This window comes from Jatropha curcas, chromosome 9 (genome assembly GCF_041381405.1).
Source record: "Jatropha curcas cultivar XTBG-Jc1 chromosome 9, XTBG_Jcur_1.0, whole genome shotgun sequence".
NCBI classification, from domain to species: Eukaryota; Viridiplantae; Streptophyta; class Magnoliopsida; order Malpighiales; family Euphorbiaceae; genus Jatropha; species Jatropha curcas.
In genome coordinates this window covers 12,581,550-12,605,846 of record NC_143159.1, presented here as the reverse complement: position 1 = coordinate 12,605,846, position 24,297 = coordinate 12,581,550, and the positions used below count along the sequence as shown (strand labels likewise).

The window sequence follows — 24,297 nt, the reverse complement described above, 5'->3', positions numbered from 1 at the left end:
ATGTACATTGAAATGTTTTTTTCTTGGGTGAGTTTTAAAAGAGTTTTATTCTTAATAATAATTTTTTATTTTTTTTGTACTAAATAATTTGTAACTATTGTCATTTAATATAGTAAGAGATTTATATCTCCCTTGCAATATATGGATGACCTATTAATGATTAATCATTTTTAATTTTCTTGATATTTTTTCTCTTATATTCTAAATCTGTTTGACTTAAAAGAAAATAGTATTTATGAAACTGAAAAAAGACTAGAACTATATATTTCTGTTTGGATCACTTTTAGTGTAACAGACTGATTTTTCTTTTAGTGTCGTAATAGTGATTTACCGGTCTGTGAATAGTACCATCGGTCCGGGACTTGGTATTATTTTAGTCCGGAAAAATTACTATGCATAGTTAATATTTTATTTACTATTGTTGGAGCATGTTTGCATGATTTAGGTGGGTAGAAAATATTTAATGAATATTTTTGGAGAGTTTATGTATTGAATGCATAATATTTCTAGTGTGGTATATTAAGAAATAAATGAGGAATTATTTTAGTGGAGTTAATTTAATTAATTGGTGGAGTTAAATAAGAAGTAGAAGAGAATTATTTGAGGAATATTTAGAGCCATTGGATGAGATTACTTAGGACTTGATCTTAGCCACACATTTTGCATGATTTTAGGAAGTCAAATTTGACTTTGGCACTTAAAAGTAAACACCACAACACTTATTTCTTTCTTCTCTTCTCCTTATCCACGCCATCTCCATCTTCTTCCTCTTTCTTTCATTTCTTCATTTTCTTACCTCCAAATTTACCACCAAACTACCTAATTAAATCATAGATTAGTACTTAATTCTTAAGAATTAAGAAGTAGAAGTTGAGTTTGGTGATTAAAACCAAAGAGAAGTGAAGTTACCATTGAAGCAAGTAAGTTGTGGTTTTTGAGTTTTGTGAATTGTTAAGTAGAATTCATGGTTTAGACATGTTATTGATGCATTAAATCATGCTCCAACTATTTCTTTTGTTAAGTTTTGCTTGTAATGTTGATTTTTCATGCTTTGAAGAGGTTGGAGAACCATCCTCAAAGGGGAAAGAGAAAGCCAAGGAGTAAGGCTTTCCAAGCTTTTTCAAGCTTGTTAATAAGGTTAGTGCAATCATAATTTCACTTGTTTAAGTTCTTTTTACATGGTTAGGGTTTTGAATATATTTTGGGAACTTTGTATGTTTTGTTGAAATTGCTGAATTTTAATGTTAGATGTGTTCTGCCGTGGGATTGGAACTCATTTTCGACCCCTTTATGCTTCCCCTCTGTTTCTGACTTCTTCATGAAAGTTGTAGCTCTATTTCTCAGCTTTCCAAAACATATTCTTATGTTCAATTTCAATACTTGTAGCTCAACTTATGAGTGAAATACCAAAACTGGTTCTGTTATGGTGTCTTCCCTGTATATCCGAAATGATTGTCCATTTTGACCACTCAAATGGCCAAATAACGTTTTATGTTCTTCATAAAAGTTATAGATTTACTTCTTATCTTTCCAACCCATCCTCTTGTGTCCAAATTGGAGATACATAGCTCAACTTATGGCTGAAACACCCAAACTGACTCTGTTGTGTCGGGCCACATGCATTACTAAATTGAGTGCCCATTTTGACCACTATAATGATAAGATTAGGTTCTGAGTTCTTCATAAAAGTTGTTTCCCTGTGTCTTTAGAATTCTATCGTTTTGGATTGGTTTCATTTGAGTGTTTGGTGAAGTAGGAATTCAAGAAACATTGGACTTGGTTCTGCTGAATCAGGTCTGATCTGTTGGTCTGTGTTCTGAGCTTTTTTTTGCTATCTTACTCTGTGATCTGGGCTGTGGTCCCTTCTGAACATTTGTATAATTTTGTCTTAGCTTTCTAATGAATCTGATTTCATGCAATTTGGAGACCCATAACTCAATTTATGTGTTAAAAACCCAGCAGAGGTCAAGTTTATGGAAATGCTGAAAAGTTCTTGATTTATGTACTTTTCTACTATATTAAGTATATATACATTTATAGTGTTTTGAGTAAAACTTTTGAACTGATGAGTACTAAATGAAGAGGTTTTGAGTTATAATTATTGCTTTTGTGAAAGAATGTTTTTGATTCGGGCTCTACTATGCATGATTGAAACGTGGTATGATGAGATGGATTTTCTTATTGTGAAGCTATGATCATATGCTAGGGTTATCAGCCCTTATAAATAGGCGGACGCGCTTATTGTGTGATGGGGTGGTGCTTTCATAGGCCACGGTGGTGCTTTCATAGGCCACGATTGTGTGATAGGGGTGGTGCTTTCATAGGCCACGGTGGTGCTTTCATAGGCCACGAGTATGTGATGGGGGTGGCGCTAATATAGGCCACGATCAAATCTGCTTATGTTCATTCTGCATGAGTATGAGCCTTAACGAAAAATGAAATTTTATTGTTGCTATAAAAGAATGAAGACATATTTGTATTTATAATCTTCTCATTGCTTTCAAAGTATTTGAATTAAATGAATGCGATTTCGGTATTTATATAGTTGAGTAATTTAAGTTTTGCCTTGGCTTTTATTATTAATTTAATTGTTAGTTATTTAGCACCACTGAGTCTTCCACTCAGCGCGTTGATTTTTATCACGCGCAGGTTAGGAGCGGAGGGTGTTCTTAAAGACCAGAGGACAAGCATCAGAGTAGAGATCACATTTTGGGTAGGATATTTTGTAAATGGTGATTTTTGGCATGTATATAAAGATTGTATTATGGAGGTTGTATATAATAAGTTTATAATGTATTAAGAGTTATGATTATTGAAGGAAATAACATCTTATTATATTTTTGGTGTATGATGATTATATATTCCTTGAAAAGAATGTGTTTAGACTATGATGCGTATGTTGATGGATATTTAGAAGTGCTTGTGGTATGTTATGTTGAATTGGAGTTTTGGGGTTTGGAGAAAATTGGAAGTGTGTATATTTTCTTCGTGTGGCAAGTTAATTTTTAGGGGAAACTCTTGCGAAATTTTCGTAGGAATTTCCTTAAATATTATTTTCGTTAACAAAAGAAAAAAAAAAACCAAACAAAATGTTAATTACTTGCCTCCTTATGAAAATTTAACCACTTCTAATTTGTGATCTAGCTTTAATAAGTGACATAAGACGGTGCTCCGGCACCGATTGTGGCATCCGCCGTCTGGTTCTCCGGGATTGGCCGGTGGGTGTTACATTTTGTGGTATCAGAGCATAGGTTTAGACGATTCTAGGATATATTATTTGGTATGAGAGTTTATCCGATTTGGAGTCATGATATAAGTGATTTTAAGTTAAATACATGCCATATTAGTCTGTTTTGGGAATTTCTCTCTGATGCGAATCCGCTGGTCTTTGTAGGTATTTAGTGATGTCTCAGCGCCTACCGGATGAGGAGGTGGACAGTTATGTCCCTCCAGAGGGTGCTATGTTAGAGGGCAGTAGGCCAGCCGGTGGTGTTGCTGGTGGGATTTTGGGTTCTGATGCAGAGCGCGCCTCAGCTGTAGGGCAGGCTATTGCGGGTCCTGCGGGGCCTAATCAGGGTGATTTGGTACAGCAGTTGGTAGCTGCATTGAGGCAGGCTGCGGGAGCTATTCCCCAGGCTCCAGTCGCACCAGCCCCTGTTCCAGTTCATACCCCAGTAGAGAGACTGAGGAAGTATCGTGTTGAGGATTTTATGGGTCGGAGAGATGATGATCCTTCTGCAGCAGAATTTTGGCTCCAAGCTATAGAGAGGGTTTTGGACCAGATGCAGTGTACTCCTGCAGATAGATTGATTTGTGCTGTTTCCTTGCTAAAGGAAGAGGCTTACCTATGGTGGGAGTCTATGGTGAAGACAGCGAGAGCTGAGGATATTACTTGGGATTTCTTTCTCTCTGCTTTTCGGGAGAAATATGTAGGGGAGTTATACACGGATCAGAGGATAGCAGAGTTCCTTGAGCTCAGGCAGGGACGGATGACTGTCTCCGAGTATGAGCGGGAGTTTCTACGGTTGAGTAGGTATGCTTCTAAGTTGGTCCCTACTGAGGCAGATCGGTGTAAGCGGTTTCGAAAGGGGTTACTGGATGAGTATAGGATGCACTTGACATCCCAGCCCCACACTACATTAGCTGGTTTGGTGAAGGCTGCTACAGAGCTTGAGCTTATTCGGAATGAGAGACAGGCCAGAGGTCAGAGGATCCAGCAGAGCAGTCAGTATAAGAGATTTTAGAGTGCTACGTCTGGACAGACTTCAGGGGTCCAGTCTAGTAGCAAGAGATTTAGAGGCGGACCGCAGATGGGGGCCAGACCGGGCCAGACAGTTGGTCGGGGTATAGTTCCGAGATCAGCTCCTCCGGTTTCATCTGTTGTTAGTGGTGGAGGTGCTACATGGCCAGGTCTACTGATTTGCAGTCAGTGTGGCAGGAGGCATGTTGGGGTGTGTTGGGGAACTACTATGAGAGCTTGCTATAGATGTGGATCCACTGAGCATATAATTAGGGATTGTCCTATGACTGTGACTCGTCCAGCTCACCAGGTTGGGAGGCCAGCTTCCTATGTTCAGAGAGGCAGAGGGAGAGGCCGTAGTGAGGGATATGGTACTAGGAGTGAGAGACCTGTGTCTGAGACTGTGGAGAGACCAGAGGCTAGAGCACAGGCGAGAGCTTATGCCATTAGGACCAGGGAGCAGCGGGATGCGGCGGACGTCATTGCAGGTACCTTCTCTATCTTTAACACTTTTGTACTTGCTTTGATTGATCCGGGCTCCACGCATTCATACATATGCATACATGTGGGTAGACTGGGTAGTATGCATGCTGAGACATTAGAGCACAACGTTGAGGTTACTAGCCCTTTGGGTCAGAGTGTAGTAGTTGATCGGGTGTATAGAGATTGCCCTGTAGTCATTCATGGGTATGTATTTTCGGGTGATTTGATAGAGTTGCCTTTTCGGGAGTATGATGTGATATTGGGTATGGATTGGTTGTCTAGACATGGGGTCATTGTTGATTGTAGACGTAAGAGGATTACGCTTCAGACTCCGTCTGAAGAGGAGATTGTAGTTGTGGGGGAGAGGTCGGATTACCTCTCTAACGTTATTTCTGCTTCTACTGCGAGAAGACTGATCCAGCATGGTTGTGAGGCCTACTTAGCCTGTGTACTTGCTCCAGAGTCAAAGTCTCCTAGTGTCCATGATATACCCACAGTATGTGATTTTTCGGATGTGTTTCCAGAGGAGTTGCCTGGTTTACCTCCTGAGAGAGAGGTTGAGTTTGGTATTGATGTTATGCCTGGTACTGCACCGATATCCATTGCTCCATATCGGATGGCGCCTGCTGAATTGAAAGAGTTAAAGATACAGATTCAGGAGTTGCTTGATAAGGGTTTTATTCGTCCTAGTGTATCTCCATGGGGTGCTCCAGTATTGTTTGTAAAGAAGAAGGATGGCTCACTTAGATTGTGTATTGATTACAGACAACTTAACAAAGTTACTGTGAAGAATCGATATCCATTGCCTCAGATAGATGATTTGTTTGATCAGCTGAGAGGGGCTAGTGTATTCTCGAAGATAGATCTGAGATCAGGTTATCATCAGCTAAGGGTGAAGGGATCAGATGTACCTAAGACTGCTTTCAGGACACGCTACGGTCACTATGAGTTTTTAGTGATGCCATTTGGGTTGACTAATGCTCCAGCAGTGTTTATGGACCTGATGAACCGGATCTTCCATCCTTATTTGGATCAGTTCGTGGTGGTTTTTATTGATGATATTTTGGTGTACTCTCCGACTAGAGAGGATCATGATCATCACCTACGAACAGTTCTGCAGACCTTGAGAGACCGACAATTGTATGCCAAGCTCAATAAGTGTGAATTTTGGTTGACTGAGATTGCTTTCTTAGGGCATGTTGTTTCTGCAGAGGGTATTCGGGTGGACCCGAAGAAGATTGAGGCAGTGCTTGATTGGAAGCCACCTACGAATGTCACAGAGATTCGCAGTTTCTTAGGTTTGGCTGGATATTACAGGAGGTTTGTCAAGGGGTTTTCTCTTATTGCAGCCCCTTTGACTAGACTTCTCCGTAAGGATGTCCGTTTTGAGTGGACTGATAGATGCCAGAGTAGCTTTGAGAAGCTTAAGGCGATGCTTACTGAGGCTCCAGTTTTGACACAACCAGCTCCAGGTAGACCATATGATGTTTATAGTGATGCTTCGCATAATGGTTTGGGTTGTGTGCTTATGCAGGAGGGCAAGGTGATTGCTTATGCTTCCCGGCAGCTGAAGCCACATGAGAAGAACTACCCTACCCATGATTTGGAGTTAGCAGCTATTGTGTTTGCCTTGAAGATTTGGAGACATTACTTATATGGTGAGAAATGCCACTTGTATACGGATCATAAGAGCCTTAAGTATTTGCTTACGCAGAGAGAGCTTAACCTGAGGCAGCGCAGATGGTTAGAGCTACTTAAGAACTATGAGTTCACTATTGATTACCACCCGGGTAGAGCTAATGTAGTGGCAGATGCACTCAGTAGAAAGGCATTAGTTGCTCTTCGTGCTATGAATGCACACTTATCTGTGACTAGAGATGGTGCTCTTGTAGCAGAGCTTATGGTGAAACCTAGCCTACTGCAGCAGATTAGAGATGCACAGCAGGGTGATGAGACTATTGCCTTGTGGAAAGGCCTAGTCAGAGAGGGTAAGAAGAAGGGATTTGAGATTAGAGAGGACTGCTTGTATTTTGGGGATCGAATTTGTGTGCCTAAAATTTCAGAGTTGAGAAAGAGTATCTTAAAGGAAGCTCATAGTAGTCCCTATGCTATGCATCCTGGCAGTAATAAGATGTATCATGATCTAAAATCACACTATTGGTGGCCGGCGATGAAGAGGGATATCACAGATTATGTGTCGAGGTGTTTGACATGCCAGCAAGTGAAAGCAGAGCATCAGTTTCCTTCTGGTTTGTTACACCCTACTTCTATTCCAGAGTGGAAATGGGATAAGGTTACTATGGATTTTGTGACTGGATTGCCTTTAACTCCTAAAAAGAAAGATGCTATATGGGTAATAGTTGACAGGCTAACTAAGTCGGCACACTTTCTTCCTGTTAGGACTGACTTCACCATGGAGCAGTATGCAGAGCTTTATATAGATGAGATAGTGAGATTACATGGGGTTCCTTCTTCCATCATTTCAGATAGAGATCCGAGATTTACTTCTAGATTTTGGAAGAAGCTACATGAGGCTTTGGGTACTAAACTGCATTTCAGCACAGCTTTTCATCCTCAGACTGATGGTCAGTCAGAGCGGGTTATTCAGATTTTGGAGGATATGTTAAGAGCTTGTGCTATTGAGTTTGAAGGTAGTTGGGAGAAGTACATTCGACTTGTAGAATTTGCCTACAATAATAGTTATCAGTCGAGTATTCAGATGGCCCCTTTTGAAGCATTATATGGCAGGAGATGTAGGACTCCACTATGTTGGTCAGAATTGAGTGAGGGCAAGATTATAGGTCCAGATTTGATTCGAGACACAGAGGATAAGGTCAGAATTATCAGAGATAGATTGAAAGCAGCTTCAGATCGTCAGAAATCTTATGCGGATTTGAAGAGGAAAGATATAGAGTATGCTGTGGGAGATAAGGTTTTCCTTAAGGTATCTCCGTGGAAAAAGATATTGAGATTTGGAAGAAAGGGTAAGCTTAGTCCTAGGTTCATTGGTCCATATGAGATCATTGAGCGTGTGGGTCCATTAGCCTATAGACTAGCTTTACCACCAGACCTGGATAGGATACATAATGTTTTCCACGTGTCTATGTTGAGGAGGTATCGGTCCGACCCATCACATGTGATACCAGTTGATTCTGTTACCATAGAGCCAGATTTGACTTATGAGGAAGAACCAGTGGGGATACTTGCGAGGGAAATCAAGGAACTAAGGAATAAGAGAATTCCTTTGGTAAAGGTCCTTTGGAGAAACCATAAGACCGAGGAAGCTACATGGGAAAGTGAAGATATTATGAGACAACAGCATCCTCAGTTATTTACACCAGGTAAATTCGAGGACGAATTTCTTTTAAGGGGGGGAGAACTGTAACAGACTGATTTTTCTTTTAGTGTCGTAATAGTGATTTACCGGTCTGTGAATAGTACCATCGGTCCGGGACTTGGTATTATTTTAGTCCGGAAAAATTACTATGCATAGTTAATATTTTATTTACTATTGTTGGAGCATGTTTGCATGATTTAGGTGGGTAGAAAATATTTAATGAATATTTTTGGAGAGTTTATGTATTGAATGCATAATATTTCTAGTGTGGTATATTAAGAAATAAATGAGGAATTATTTTAGTGGAGTTAATTTAATTAATTGGTGGAGTTAAATAAGAAGTAGAAGAGAATTATTTGAGGAATATTTAGAGCCATTGGATGAGATTACTTAGGACTTGATCTTAGCCACACATTTTGCATGATTTTAGGAAGTCAAATTTGACTTTGGCACTTAAAAGTAAACACCACAACACTTATTTCTTTCTTCTCTTCTCCTTATCCACGCCATCTCCATCTTCTTCCTCTTTCTTTCATTTCTTCATTTTCTTACCTCCAAATTTACCACCAAACTACCTAATTAAATCATAGATTAGTACTTAATTCTTAAGAATTAAGAAGTAGAAGTTGAGTTTGGTGATTAAAACCAAAGAGAAGTGAAGTTACCATTGAAGCAAGTAAGTTGTGGTTTTTGAGTTTTGTGAATTGTTAAGTAGAATTCATGGTTTAGACATGTTATTGATGCATTAAATCATGCTCCAACTATTTCTTTTGTTAAGTTTTGCTTGTAATGTTGATTTTTCATGCTTTGAAGAGGTTGGAGAACCATCCTCAAAGGGGAAAGAGAAAGCCAAGGAGTAAGGCTTTCCAAGCTTTTTCAAGCTTGTTAATAAGGTTAATGCAATCATAATTTCACTTGTTTAAGTTCTTTTTACATGGTTAGGGTTTTGAATATATTTTGGGAACTTTGTATGTTTTGTTGAAATTGCTGAATTTTAATGTGAGATGTGTTCTGCCGTGGGATTGGAACTCATTTTCGACCCCTTTATGCTTCCCCTCTGTTTCTGACTTCTTCATGAAAGTTGTAGCTCTATTTCTCAGCCTTCCAAAACATATTCTTATGTCCAATTTCAATACTTGTAGCTCAACTTATGAGTGAAATACCAAAACTGGTTCTGTTATGGTGTCTTCCCTGTATATCCGAAATGATTGTCCATTTTGACCACTCAAATGGCAAAATAACGTTTTATGTTCTTCATAAAAGTTATAGATTTACTTCTTATATTTCCAACCCATCCTCTTGTGTCCAAATTGGAGATACATAGCTCAACTTATGGCTGAAACACCCAAACTGACTCTGTTGTGTCGGGCCACATGCATTACTAAATTGAGTGCCCATTTTGACCACTATAATGATAAGATTAGGTTCTGAGTTCTTCATAAAAGTTGTTGCCCTGTGTCTTGAGAATTCTCTCGTTTTGGATTGGTTTCATTTGAGTGTTTGGTGAAGTAAGAATTCAAGAAACATTGGACTTGGTTCTGCTGAATCAGGTCTGATCTGTTGGTCTGTGTTCTGAGCTTTTGTTTGCTATCTTACTCTATGATCTGGGCTGTGATCCCTTCTGAACATTTGTATAATTTTGTCTTAGATTTCTAATGAATCTGATTTCATGCAATTTGGAGACCCATAACTCAATTTATGTGTTAAAAACCCTGTAGAGGTCAAGTTTATGGAAATGCTGAAAAGTTATTGATTTATGTACTTTTCTACTATATTAAGTATATATACATTTATAGTGTTTTGAGTAAAACTTTTGAACTGATGAGTACTAAATGAAGAGGTTTTGAGTTATAATTATTGCTTTTGTGAAAGAATATTTTTGATTTGGGCTCTACTATGCATGATTGAAACGTGGTATGATGAGATGGATTTTCTTATTATGAAGCTATGATCATATGCTAGGGTTATCAGCCCTTATAAATAGGCGGACGCGCTTATTGTGTGATGGGGTGGTGCTTTCATAGGCCACGATTGTGTGATGGGGGTGGTGCTTTCATAGGCCACGGTGGTGCTTTCATAGGCCACGGTGGTGCTTTCATAGGCCACGAGTATGTGATGGGGGTGGCGCTAATATAGGCCACGATCAAATCTGCTTATGTTCATTCTGCATGAGTATGAGCCTTAACGAAAAATGAAATTTTATTGTTGCTATAAAAGAATGAAGACATATTTGTATTTATAATCTTCTCATTGCTTTCAAAGTATTTGAATTAAATGAATGCGATTTCGGTATTTATATAGTTGAGTAATTTAAGTTTTGCCTTGGCTTTTATTGTTAATTTAATTGTTGGTTATTTAGCACCACTGAGTCTTCCACTCAGCGCGTTGATTTTTATCACGCGTAGGTTAGGAGCGGAGGGTATTCTTAAAGACCAGAGGACAAGCATCAGAGTAGAGATCACATTTTGGGTAGGATATTTTGTAAATGGTGATTTTTGGCATGTATATAAAGATTGTATTATGGAGGTTGTATATAATAAGTTTATAATGTATTAAGAGTTATGATTATTGAAGGAAATAACATCTTATTATATTTTTGGTGTATGATGATTATATATTCCTTGAAAAGAATGTGTTTAGACTATGATGCGTATATTGATGGATATTTAGAAGTGCTTGTGGTATGTTATGTTGAATTGGAGTTTTGGGGTTTGGAGAAAATTGGAAGTGTGTATATTTTCTTTGTGTGGCAAGTTAATTTTTAGGGGAAACTCTTGCGAAATTTTCGTAGGAATTTCCTTAAATATTATTTTCGTTAACAAAAGAAAAAAAAAAACCAAACAAAATGTTAATTACTTGCCTCGTTATGAAAATTTAACCACTTCTAATTTGTGATCTGGCTTTAATAAATGACATAAGACGGTGCTCCGGCACCGATTGTGGCATCCGCCGTCTGGTTCTCCTGGATTGGCCGGTGGGTGTTACATTTAGGGTTTCAAGAAATTTTATGTATGTGCATATATTTATTTCTTTGATATGCTAGGTAAGTAATATACTATTACTGTAGCCAAAGTGATTTCCATTATCAATTCATATCATCTTCTCATTTCTTTTCTTTTATACAGTAGTAAAAAATAATTTATTATTATTTTTCATTATAGTTGTATATAGATATTGATTTGCAATTGAAGGCAGAGTTGGAGATTGAGTGATCGTTTGATTTTCATTTTGGGAACCTACTAGGATTTTAAAAATCTGCATTTATAATTTAGGAATTAAAGGATTAAGTCTAGGGATTTAGTTGAATATTATTCTGAGAACACTTTATTATATAAAAATAGAATTAAGTACATAAAAAAATAATATTGTAAGTAGTTTGTATGTCAAAGTATAAATTAACCACTTATATTTATTCTAATCTAAATAAAAGTTATGCTTTAATATTATATAGATAGAAAAATGAATATATAACGACTATAACCAACGTGCAAGACACGTCGTCCTACAAAAGACAAGTAAAAATAATAATAATAATAATAATAATAATAATAAAAGATACGAAGAGAAGCTTCTAGCGTGAACTTCTCCCTTATTCTCTCTTTCTTTTCTTTTTTTTTTATTCATTCATTTCTTTCTTTTTTCTTTTCTTTCTTTCTTTATTTTTTCTTTTCCCATCACATGAATTCTTTCTTTCTCACTAACCCGCCTAAAAAGGTTATGGCCGGCAACGGTTGAATTTTCTACCATCTCATTCTCTCTTCTCACGCTAGAGTTGGACCCGTTACTTCTCATGGCTACGGTTACAAGTTTTTCAAAGTCTTAGTTTGGATTTAAACAGATTTAAAACAAATATGGATGTTCAAAATTCACGTATATCCATCCACTTTCATCTTTATTAAGAGTAAATTTTTTAAATATTGGAAGATGGGGATTCGAACATGAATTCATTGCTAGTTCGTACGTATATGCACTTATCACTTAATTATATCTTGGTGTGCGACTTCTCAAATAAATAAAAGACACTATTTTCCTTTCAAAATATAAATCGTTTTTAGGTGATTATTTTATTTTAAATTATAGATAGTTTTGAATATTTTAAAGAATAATAAATGATGTTTTCTCAATTTTACCATTATTTAAATTAATTATAATAAATATTTTTACGAGTAAACATTAGTTTTGAGATAAAAAATATTTTAATTAAATTACCCCTGAATTTATTATAATTATTAATTTTTATATAACAACACGATTTATAATTTATGACAAAAAAAAAGTAAAGCCTTTCGAGTAATATTTTAATTTTTAATACAATAGTACCATTATTATTTTTCACTGTTGTAATAATTGTCGGTAATGCAAGCAGAATCAAAGAAGTCTCTCGTCCCCTCCTTTATCTGCCGCCACTATATCGCTTTTACCATACAAAATTCAATCTAATCATCCACGCCTTCCACCCACTCTCTCTTTCGCTACAATGGCCGAAACGGCAATTCGTTTTGGGATAATCGGCTGCGCGGAGATAGCCAGAAAGCTCTCACGCGCAATAACACTCGCACCTAACGCGCAACTCTCGGCCATTGCCAGCCGTACGGTGGAAAAAGCGGTGGCGTTTGCAAAAGCCAATAACTTTCCTTCCGACGCGAAGATATACGGCTCCTATGAGTCCTTACTTGACGACCCGAACATCGACGCCGTATATATCCCTTTGCCTACCAGTCTTCACGTGAAATGGGCTTGTTTGGCTGCTGAGAAAAAGAAGCATGTCTTGTTAGAGAAGCCAGTAGGGCTTAATGTTGGCGAGTTTGATAAAATTTTGGAGGCTTGTGAGGCTAATGAAGTGCAAATTATGGATGGCACAATGTGGATGCATAATCCAAGAACTGAAAAGATGAGACAGTTCTTGAGCGATAAGGAGCGTTTTGGAGGGCTCAAAACAGTGAGTTTCTTTTTGAAAACGCTCTCGTTTTTGGCTTTTATTTGTATTTTTCTTTATTGTACTATCTGTTTCATTTTAAAATGGGAAAATGGATGCTTGATAAAAGAAAATTACACGTTGAAAAGGGAAAAATTATCAAGTGATTGTTCAAATTTCACAAAAATTTTGGAATTTATTGTTTATTTTGGTTGAGATTCGGATTTGTTATAATGAGGGTTGATAGTTTTCCGACATTGAGTTTCTGCTTGCTATTTTTTTTTTTTTGGGTTATATAGAAGCTAATTTATAGTAGTGGTTTCTGACAGCTTAACAGTATGACTTACTCTGTTCATTTAATGTGTTTGACTCTTAAGGTTAAAAGTAACTTTTCTTTTCTTTCCGTTTTTTCTTTCAAGTATTCTCTGTTTTCACTTTTGGAAAGGTTGCTTTGGTTTTAGTTAGTTTCATGGATGTGCACTTGTAGAGGTAACTTATTCCTTGAGTTTTCTTAGACTAATGATGGTCATGACCATCATGCTCTGAGATTTCATGAAGTTAATGCAAAGGATCGAGATGCTTGTTAATGGAATGAGTAGAAAAAGCGCATTATATAAGTTAATCATATGAAGTGAAAATGAAAATATGGCTAGTCAGCTTCTTAGTTCAATATAAATTATCTTTTTGTTAGTAAAAGGAAATTGTGTAAAGTCTAAGAATTTTGATATAATAGTAAATCCATATTATGTTTCACTTTTTAGTTAATTATATTATATATATTCCATTCCATGCTCATAAAATGAATGGAATGGTTAATTTCCTTGCAATTTATTCCGTTTTCTTTCAATGTATTTTCTATCTCATAATCATATGACTAGTTCCCCCTTTCTGCAAATTTTCTTTGTAATTGTCTTTACAACATAGGTATTATTCTGCATGATGTGTATGTTGAAAACAGGAGTTTGTGTATCCTTTTTCTCATGCTTTAAAGTTGCTGATGCTGGTATTTCCTAGGTTGCGTTTATTTAAGCCTGAACTTTTGCTTAGGACATGCCCTCTAGTCCATGTTGTTCAATAATTATTGGCTGCTCCATCAACCCCCCCGATCTTTTACTATGCTTCAAAATTTTGTTCAACATATTACCAGGTTACATTATGAATGCATCTATTGGCTAACCTACATTCTGCAGCCTTTATTATCATTGGAATTTTGTTTATTGAAAAGTTTTATTGCGAACCTATCTTCTTTAATTTAGCGGAATTTTTGTTTGCAGCACAACATATGCTGCGCAGGATTCATTTGATGTATTAATAAATTGCAAATCTCGGTTCTTTGTTTAAGGAATTTTTTGTTTGCAGCACAACATATGCTGCACATAATTCATCTGATATCTTAATAAATAGAACAAAGCACAAGAAAAACAAGAACTACTTAGGGTTTGCTATATGAATCTTTTGCCTGTTTGTACGCATATGATGGATATTGGAGCATGCATAACTATTGCCATAATTAGTGTCAAAAAATCAGGTGAGATGCGGTTGCATGTGCTATGTCACTATTGATCTGGTATGAGTGCACATATATATTGATGTTTTCTTTCCTCCCACAGGGGTCTGTTCAATACTGCATATTATGTAACACCAGCTATAAACTTTTTGCTTGGCTTGGATGCATTTGGCTAAATTTTGTCATCCTGCAATTTCATATGACATTTAAGAACTACCAGTGTTTGGCATGCATCCTTGGTATTACCCAAAACTATGAGTATGTTGGATTCTGGTTCAGTTAGAATTCAAAACAAACAAAATATGAGTTCAACTTACCTAGATTCATGATAAACCAGGACCCTTGCTGTGAAGCTCGCTGACCTAGTTTTCAATTATTTTAAGTGAGCGGATAGTTGCAGAATCACAAGTTCAATCACGGTCATTAGTTTTTTTTTGTAATTCAATTTCCTCTTGTTTCAGAGGTGCTTTCCAGTTCCTTCTGTAATTATCATTTACAACTGTTTTTCAGCATTTTTTTTTATACTTTTGAGTTTGCCTTTTCTATGCTGAATGTACCTGTCGCATAAACAGCATGGTGCCCAGGAAAAAAAATCATAACATGTGATGTTTGAAACTCAAAACCTGATGCTGATTAATAAGCTTGCCAATGATTTCCAGCATTAGGGTGCAGGATGTAGTATTTGTGTTGGCTGGAGCTCATATTCATCAATTCCTAACATTTCAATGTAGATAACAGATCAATTTAATAAACTAGTGATTAGGGGGAAGAACTAAAAAAAAAAAAAAGAAAAGACAATTTCTCATCCTGGTGTGTCTGATTGTTGAGGTTAGACGCATTATTGCTTTTGTAAATGTGTGGTAGTGCTTGCACTGCACTCATGGCTTTTTTTTTTTTTTTAAATATCCATCCCCTGCTGTTTAAGAAAACTTTATATGCTGCCTGTCATTCTGTTTCTTTGAGCTTTATGTGTGTTTTGCATGTGTTCTTATGGGTGGTTTCCAATTACTGTGGATTGTATTATTATAGTGCTTCTTGAGGTACCTTGGGAGATGGTTCCAAGAGAAAATGAGAAATATTTCCCAACGGAATTTTGGCTGTGTTTGTCCTGAAAATATCATAATGCATTGTTTTGCTATTTATAATCTAATCGTCTGTTTGTGTATGAAATAAATTGACTATATCATGTAGACTAAAGTTTGTAAGTTTCTAACAATATATGCATATTCTTGTTTCTGAGTTCTTTCTTCTATTATAAGTTTTTGTTGTTCTAAAATCTCATTTTGATGCTTCAGATACACAGCTGCTTTACATTTGCTGCTGACGAGGACTTTCTCAAGAATGACATTCGTGTCAAGCCAGATCTTGATGGTCTTGGTGCTCTTGGTGACGCTGGGTGGTATGGTCTTCGTGCAATTCTCTGGGCTGCTGACTACGAACTGCCAAAGACTGTTGTAGCATTGCGTGGGCCTATTTTAAATGATGCAGGGGTTATTTTAGCCTGTGGGGCTTCTTTTCATTGGGAAGATGGCAAAGTAGCAACCTTCCATTGCTCTTTCTTAACACATTTGACGATGTACATAACTGCAATTGGAACAAAGGGAACTTTGCATCTCGATGATTTCATCATTCCTTTTAATGAGAAGGAATTTTCTTACACAGCATCTTCAAAATGTTGGTTCAATGAACCTGTCACCGGGTGGGATCCATTGCCAAGTCAGCACACTGTTTTCACTGATCTCCCTCAGGAAGCTTGCATGGTGCGAGAATTTGCTCGGTTGGTTGCAAATGTTAAGGCAAATGGAGCAAAACCAGATCAAAGTTGGCCGAGTCGCAGTAGAAAAACACAACTGTTACTGGATGCAGTAAAGACATCCATCGAGAAAGGTTTTGAACCAGTTGAGGTTACAAATTGATGGGGACTTTGCTTATGTTCATTGTTTGTCTCTTTGATGTGAGAAGTAAGATTTCTGCGATCGTGTTCAGTTAAACGCCTAATATAACGTTTATTATGTGTACTGCCTTAGAAAATATGCCATGAATTTCAATCTGGGATTGTTGCTGTAATAAAATCGACGCCCTTAGTTGCTACTTGGATTTATCTGTGTACTTCATCTTCTCTTTTCTTTTCAGTTGGAGCTACAGGTCTTATTTTCTGACGTAATTAGAAGTTAATAATGGAGAATTTCTTCGATCAAAACAAAGAATCTGCCAAAGGCAAATTCTCACTTCTAAAATAATCATCATTAAGATTCAGCTTTCCCATTCACAAGTTAATATTATGTATTATGACCAGGTTATGGACTTCTCCCCACTAGCTTCATCTGTACTATCTATATTGTTATTGCTATTTACATAATTAAATATAAAATATCTTGAATTTAGTATATGCTTTTAAATTACTAGAATTTTACATAAAAGCTAAATTTGTGTCTAATGAATCTAAAACATGGTTGTTTTTTTGACGTTTTGAATTTATATATAGGCTGTGTTAGGCAACGGTTTTTCAAGTTTGCTTTTGTCAAAACGCTAAAGATTATTTTTATGGTATTCGGTAACACAGTTCTTGAACTAGCTTTTAGATATTAAGGTAACATTTGATTTTTCGCGTCGTTTCATAAAAACTACTTAAACATCTAAACGCTAAATGCTACTAAAATAATTAATAACTACCAAAACAGTTAATTTTACTGAAAAGGCCCATAGTCTTCTAGAATTGAAGATAACTGTAATTGAGGTATGATTATTTATGAAACTTGAAAAATATATTTGAATGTGATTCTTGTATATGTATCTAAAATTAATGTTATAATTCATGATCCAAGGATTGTTAAATTCTAGTAATTTGAGTTGTTACATTTTTTGCAATCAGAGGATCTGCCAAAGGGAACTTAAAGTGACAACTAAAGATTCCTTTACAAACAAATTTATCTTCTTTTATCTTTATATTTCTCAAAACGTATTTATCTAGATGCCTCGGATTTCTACTACTTATATTTTCATTATTTCATTCACCCTTCATTTTGTTGAACACCAACCAATAAAGAATTTTAGTGAATTATGTCTATTACATCATCTATAAACTAAATAAATACTATGTAATGACATTTTAAGCTTGTTGGGGCGAAAAACCGCAGCTTAGTTAAAAGATGGCCTGCGAAATCCAAGGATCCTTATAAACAACTTTTAGAGTAAGAGAATTGGAGTTTAATGACCAAGTGGGCAAACAGGTCGCTGGACTATTAATCTAAATGAGTTGGACACAGTAGTCCCAAGAGAAGGATTGCTAAGCCGAATATTCTCTCTAGATTAATATCTTGAACTCCATCAATGATTGCTAAGCCGAATAAAAAACACCAATAAGTAAAATAAGTAGAAGCGTATGTGATTCCCAACTTTTAAATGCGGCCAAAGTATTGTTCCCTGTCCATGAAGGTTCAGGGTTTTCTCTCAATGAGATTAGGGTTTTCATTCCTTGCAGCTGAAGTTCTTTTTTTTTTTTTTTTTTTTTTTGGAGTTTCGTGACTTCCTTTTTATTTCTATTTTGTTCTTATTGTTAATAGCTTTGTCTTCTCTTTGCCTTCTTTGTTTTTTTTCTGACGTCCTTTGTTTTGTTTTGTTTTGTCTGGTTGTTTCTTCCTTCCCTCTTTCCCTTTTCTTCTCGCTCGTGTTTGTTTTTGGTTTTCTTATTTCAGGTTTTGTTCGAAGGGTGACAGTTTCCATCTAAGCTTCTGATTTCCTCCTAAGTCGTGGTCTAGGCGTTGAATTAAGAAGAGATTGCAGAGGATAGGAAAGCCATGGATAAAAAAGTTGACCTTGTCATCCTTGAATCAGAATTAGAACATTACAACAAAAAAAAAAAAAAAAATGCGATTTCGGTCGCAATATTGCAATGATGTTGCGACCATTTGCGATGAATGTTAAAGTTACAGAGATTTAATATTCATAGACAGATTTGCGATCAATCTTCGACAACTTTCGCGACCGACTGCATATCCGTCGCTAATTCTAGAGCTAGTAACTCCCGCCAGTTTAGATTTAATTTTGCGACTCAATTGCGATGAATTCACGATCGATTTTGCCACCGTTTCACAGTCCATCGCTAAATTGCGTGTTGCAGTTTAACGCCAAATCAGTGACAGATTTGTGATCGATTATTGTGGTTGCAATTGGTTTGATTACAAAACGATAATCGCAGGATTAACAATTGCGACCGATTTTTAAGTGAATTGCGTCGATCGCAAAAAATTAGGGCTTTATAATCCCTTGGTCGCCTTGGGCGCAGTTGCATTTCGCCTCTCCCCTTTTCTCTCCATTTTCAGCAGCTACAAATCCTCTCTCTTGCAGCGACGGTCGCCGAAGAAGCCACTATGTCACCGGATTTTGCCCCTGTCACCGGAGAAGTCGCGTCGTTCACTCGCCTGGTCTAATAATCTGGTAATTTTTTTCATTTTTTTTCCTTCTTTTCCATTGTTATAATTCTTTCTGGCGATTTCTTGTTCATATATTTGCAGCAAAATGACTTTTTCTCATTTTGTTTTTATGTTCCCTTAATTCAGCACATTATTTGGATATTTTTTTTTTTGTTTTTATTGTTTGATTTTTGTTTGGATAATTTGATCATTGTTCCCTTAATTCAGCTGCCAAATGAATTTATAATGATAAAATTTGAACATTCTGTGAACTTGTAAAAAAGTAATTTAATCTTTTATTTAATTGAGAAAAAAGTAGGTTGTTAAGTTAATAAATTTCATTAATATGATGATTTCAACATTTGAAAGAGAAAGAAACGAGATTAGATTTCTTAAATTCATCATTTTTTTTTATTGTTAGTGGTTTTAATTGTGTATATATATTTTTTTGTAAACACTTAATTTTATTTTAAATTATCCTTTCAATTTGATGAATTTTATTTCTTGACAAAAAAACGGATTAAGAAATTCCATATATTTTATAAAATCAATAAAATTGTCCACAAATACAGCATTTGTAAAAATTATATAAATTTGAGAATTAAGGAGCAATTATATTATAATACTTAAAGGTAATTCGTCTTGCTTCCTTTGGTTAATTAACTGGGGAAGTAAACATATGTCAATTTCACAAGTTTAGAAAATTATATAGCCGTCAACCAATTCTATCTTTTATAAGAAATAAATATATTAATTAATTAGTTATTTACTTCGAAAAAAAGATTAATTATTAATATATTATTACTGTTTTCTCTTTAAAATTAAATCATTGAACATGTAATAATAGATCTTTGTCTAAAGTAAAAGGAAGCAATTAATCTTTCGGCGGTAATGTTACGTAGGTTGAATAATCCATGCAAGATCTTAAAAATATGTGTAATATTTCCCGTTTGCTCTATAAAACAAGTAAAGAGCTAGCACATAAGAATTTGTGCACTGACGGTAATGTTATTAGAAAAATATTTACAAAATGTATAAATCATATAATACTAGATATCAAATAAATTCCAATTACGTATTTATTATATAGCAATAAAGTTTATAGGTCATAGCTTTTTGATCTCTCTGCTTCAATTGAAGCTTTAATTAGGGAAGTTAAAACTTTAAATATTGAGAGAGTTAAAAATAAAAAAATAAAAAAAAAGAGAATCACTTTATGTTGATTTATTTTTTTGAAATTTATTTTTTTAAAATTACTTTATGTTGATTTGTGTTTTCATTTGAGTGGAAATCACATGAATGATGCGTTTGAGTTGGAGGCCTAGTAGTGGCCATTTTGACTGTGGAGACTGTTGGGATGATATAGAAGTGTTTATATGAGTGTGTTTTAACTTGAGATTTGATTATGTTCTGCCAGAACTCGAGCAATCTGTAGTTACTGAAAAGTTTCCAAAGGCATGTTATTCTTTAGATAAACCCAAACGCAAGTATTATGAGAGTGGGTTTGATCATTGAGGTTTCCAGATGGATATGTATCAAATATGGGTAGATGTGTCGACATGAGGAAATATAGATTGTTTGGCATGAAAAGCCATGACTGTCATGTTTTCATGCAAAGATTGATTCCTGTGGCATTCCGGGAATTGTTGCTAGGGAAAATTTGGAAAGCAATGTCAGAATTGAGTCTCTTTTTCAAGGAATTAACGATAATTGTTATCCGACGCGATGATATGCAAATTGGAGCGAATTTTTTCGCCCGACTTTTTTGATTCAATGGAGCATCTGTCGGTTCATTTGCCCTATGAATGTCGTGTAGCAGGACCGGTATAATATAGATGGATGTATCCATTTAAGAGGTGAATCATTAACATCCCATTCTAATCATTACAATATTTATTCAACTCATATTTACATATTCTCTTTGTACAATTAAAAACACCGGCAAAAAAATAAAAAAGAACGTGCGCAATAAGGCAAAGGTCCAGGGATCAATTTGTAATGCATATTTGGTGCAAGAAGCTTCCATCTTCTATTCACACTACTTCGAACCACATGTTTACACCAAGCATTAGAGAGTGCCACGCAATGATGACGGAGGAGATCGAATAGAATCTGAGTTAGAAGGGAATATAACAATTTTCACCTATCCTGGGCATACGATTGGTAAACGAAAAAAAAAAAATTGACTGATATAGAGATACGATCGGCTGAGACCTATATTTTGTTGAATTGCGATTACACCATTTGTACAGTAAGTATAAATCTTATAGAGAGTCTAAACTTAATACAGCTTAGTTAAATCATATTTATGATATTTTTGTTCGTTCATAAACAGGAATATCAAGCTTTTACGGCTACAAAATCCCAATTTGACTGATATTGCAGTTGATGCAAAAATAGACTCTGAATTTGCAGAATGGTTCAAATGTTATGTAAGTAACTTTCTAGTTACACAAAATATATGTGTACATTCTTATATTTTACTCGTGTCATTACTATTTCCCATAGGCTCGAAGCTCGGGAAACAATGTTGATAACAGATTCATTACTGATCTAGCATGTGGACCTTTACCGGTTGCTAATGCCTACTCTGGCTACTTTGTAAATGGTTATAAGTTTCACGCTGAGGGTTATGGGACAAGCAGAAAGACAATGAACAATGGTGTTTGCATAAAGAGATCAAACTACAGTGACGAGTCAAATGATTTTTATGGAAAATTGGTTGAGGTTTTGGAGTTAGAATATCCATCCCTACCAATCAAGTGCACAATCTTATTCAAATGTGAATGGTTTGATCCTACGTCAAACGTTGGCATAAAGGTTCATCCTAAGTATAATCTTGTAGATATTAATCATAGAAGAAGATATATGAAGTACGAACCTTTTGTGTTGGTGATGCAAGTTGCGCAGGTGTACTATGTTCCATATCCATCATTGAAACGAGATCGTTGCGATTGGATGGCAATATGCAAAATCAAGCCTAGAGTAGTTGTTTATGTAGTTGAAACCAAACAATCTACTTTACTCGCAATATCTAAGCCATTTCAAGAAGTTGCGGTTGATACGCAACCGATGCAAGTTGTTGAAGATTTAACGGATACACTGGATGATGAAAGCAGAACTTATGTTGAAATAGGAGCATCAGATGATGAAGAGGAAGTAGATCAAATCATTATAGGATGCGAAAAAGTGGTAAGAAGCAGCAGTGCGTGTCTCAGGAGATATGGGAGAGCTGGTAGAAGGCTTGGTAGGATCCTGCATTCAACAGAAAGTGTGAGCATGAAATAGGGGCAGTGAGACTGGCAGTGACGGAACAGGACCTTCCCGACATACAGACGAATCAATATCTACTATAGAGACATATCGATTATTAGTGAGTCAATTAGTTACAGTTACAAAACTGATGTTTAATGAAATGACATCATATTAATATATCATGCATAAAAATTCATTACAGGCTGAAAAATATGGTCGTGAGCTCACACCGATGGAGGTGTTCACTTACACTCACACAAAGGACCACGATGGAAATATGTTTGTTGACAGACGTGCGTTGGGCGTCAATGTAAGTAACAATGAAGAATATTTATATTTACTTTCTAGTCTTCTCTTACGTGTACAAGTTCAACATACTAAAGCTTGCAACTGCATTGATTAATTAATTTATTATTTTTAGGAGAACTATAGTACAGCTCGAAAAGCGTGTTATTTCTTCTCAGGCTGGATCTGAAGTTGAGTCAAGAATTGATGAGTTAGCACTTTATCTGGAGGCCGTAGAGGGCGAAAAGAAAAGGAAAGTATATGGCATCGGTTCTCAGGCATCACAGTTTTACTACAGCTCAGCATCTGACGCTTCTACAGCCTCCTCACGACCACAGCCCAACCACAGTGCTGAGGAGATTAGTGCATTACAAGCTTGTGTTGAAGAGCAGGAGAGATAGCTTGCAAAGCTTAAAGCGCATGTCATGCGGATGTTCGGTCATCATGGTGCTGGTACTTCTTCATCTGATCCTCCATCGACTATAGATCCACATGTTTCTACAGCTCTGCATCAGCCACTATCGTCTCCTCTTGATCTCGATACTGCAGACAATATCTTGGTCACTCCTGCAGACATTACGACACATCCAGTGATATTACTATTAATCCAATAGACACTACGTTGGATCGTCAGGAGGACTGACATCATAGTTTTGATTTCGGACCATTTTAGATTTTCGTGATTTTTTCATATTTTGTATAGTACATCACATTTAAAATTCCTTCTTAGATTGTTATTGTTTCTGATAATGCTTGTGATTGTGATATATATATATATATGTCGATTTTTGACAGTGGAAAAAATTATGATTTTTAATATTATTAAAACTTTTTTTGCCTGTAATTATATTTTGTAACCGACTAGCGACCGAACTGCAACCAAATTATAACCGTTAAATTTAAATTTGTGACAGATCACAAACCAATCACTTTCAGAATTTGCGACCGATTTGCGACTGTGTTTCATAATTGCGACCGACACCTTTTGCGACCAATTTGCGACAAGCTTTCAGGAGGAAAACACGAAGAAAATTAGCAACCGATAGTTAATCGATCTCAAATTTGCGACCGCTTAGCCATTCGGTCGCAAAATTATTTGCGATGAGCACTTTTGCGATCGATTCATATCTGTCGCAAATCAATCACTATATCCATTTAGCGACCAATTTCTTATATTATCTGTCGCAATTTAGAAATTTTTTTGTAGTGGAAGAAGATAGCCCTAGAACTAGTTTGAGTCTCGCTACGAAGTTGTGGACAGACCGACCATACAATAAATTTGCATTATTAGATACCATGAAGGGTCTGGAAACCAAAACATGAAATTGTAGAGAGGGAGTGGACAAAAGACGTTTTTTTATTCCAGTTTATCCATCGGCAGGATTATCAGTTTGTTCTCGATAATTCTCTGTGGAATTTTCAGAAGAATGTGTTGGTTTTGAAGGAGATCAAAGGTGATGAACAACCTTCTTCCACGGAGTTTGCCCATGTTCCATTCTGGGTTTAGATTTATGATCTTCCTTTGCACAGGATGAAGCAAATGGTAGCAGTGTGAATTGGTAATATGTTGGGTACGTTTCTGCAATGGTCGGAAGAGAATGATAAAGTTTGGGGCAAGTTTATCCATTTCAGGGTCCTATGGAATCTTCGTAAAACACTTGTTAGTAATTTGTCTTTGATGTTGGCATCCAAACCATTTATGATTGAACTAAAATTTGAAGGCCTCCCTAACTTTTGCTACAACTTTAATCGTTGTGGTCATACAGTGAAGCACTGTGATGAGCTTGATGGCTCGGTGGTTCTTGATTAGTCATCTCTTTGTTATAGTGAGAAGATTCGAGCATCTCCTTTCAAGCGAGTTAT

At 36.1% G+C, this 24,297-nt stretch overlaps 1 protein-coding gene, 1 long non-coding RNA gene and 1 pseudogene across 2 annotated transcripts; all 3 read left to right on the top strand.

Annotated features, from left to right (window-relative positions):
* The first annotated feature begins 697 nt into the window (after positions 1-697).
* On the top strand, positions 698-2,777 carry LOC119371208 (uncharacterized). The gene is made up of 3 exons (XR_016322729.1): positions 698-920; positions 1,058-1,137; positions 2,650-2,777. It is a non-coding gene; the product is annotated as an uncharacterized LOC119371208 (long non-coding RNA).
* A 9,641-nt stretch (positions 2,778-12,418) lies between these two features.
* On the top strand, positions 12,419-16,573 carry LOC105642111 (Oxidoreductase family protein). Its single transcript, XM_012226802.4, has 2 exons — positions 12,419-12,999; positions 15,778-16,573. Exons 1-2 carry the CDS (start codon positions 12,538-12,540, stop codon positions 16,396-16,398), a joined length of 1,083 nt encoding a protein of 360 aa, XP_012082192.1. The 5' UTR covers positions 12,419-12,537; the 3' UTR covers positions 16,399-16,573.
* Positions 16,574-20,849: 4,276 nt separating this feature from the next.
* On the top strand, positions 20,850-23,941 carry LOC149493658 (uncharacterized; annotated as a pseudogene).
* The last annotated feature ends 356 nt before the right edge of the window (positions 23,942-24,297 follow it).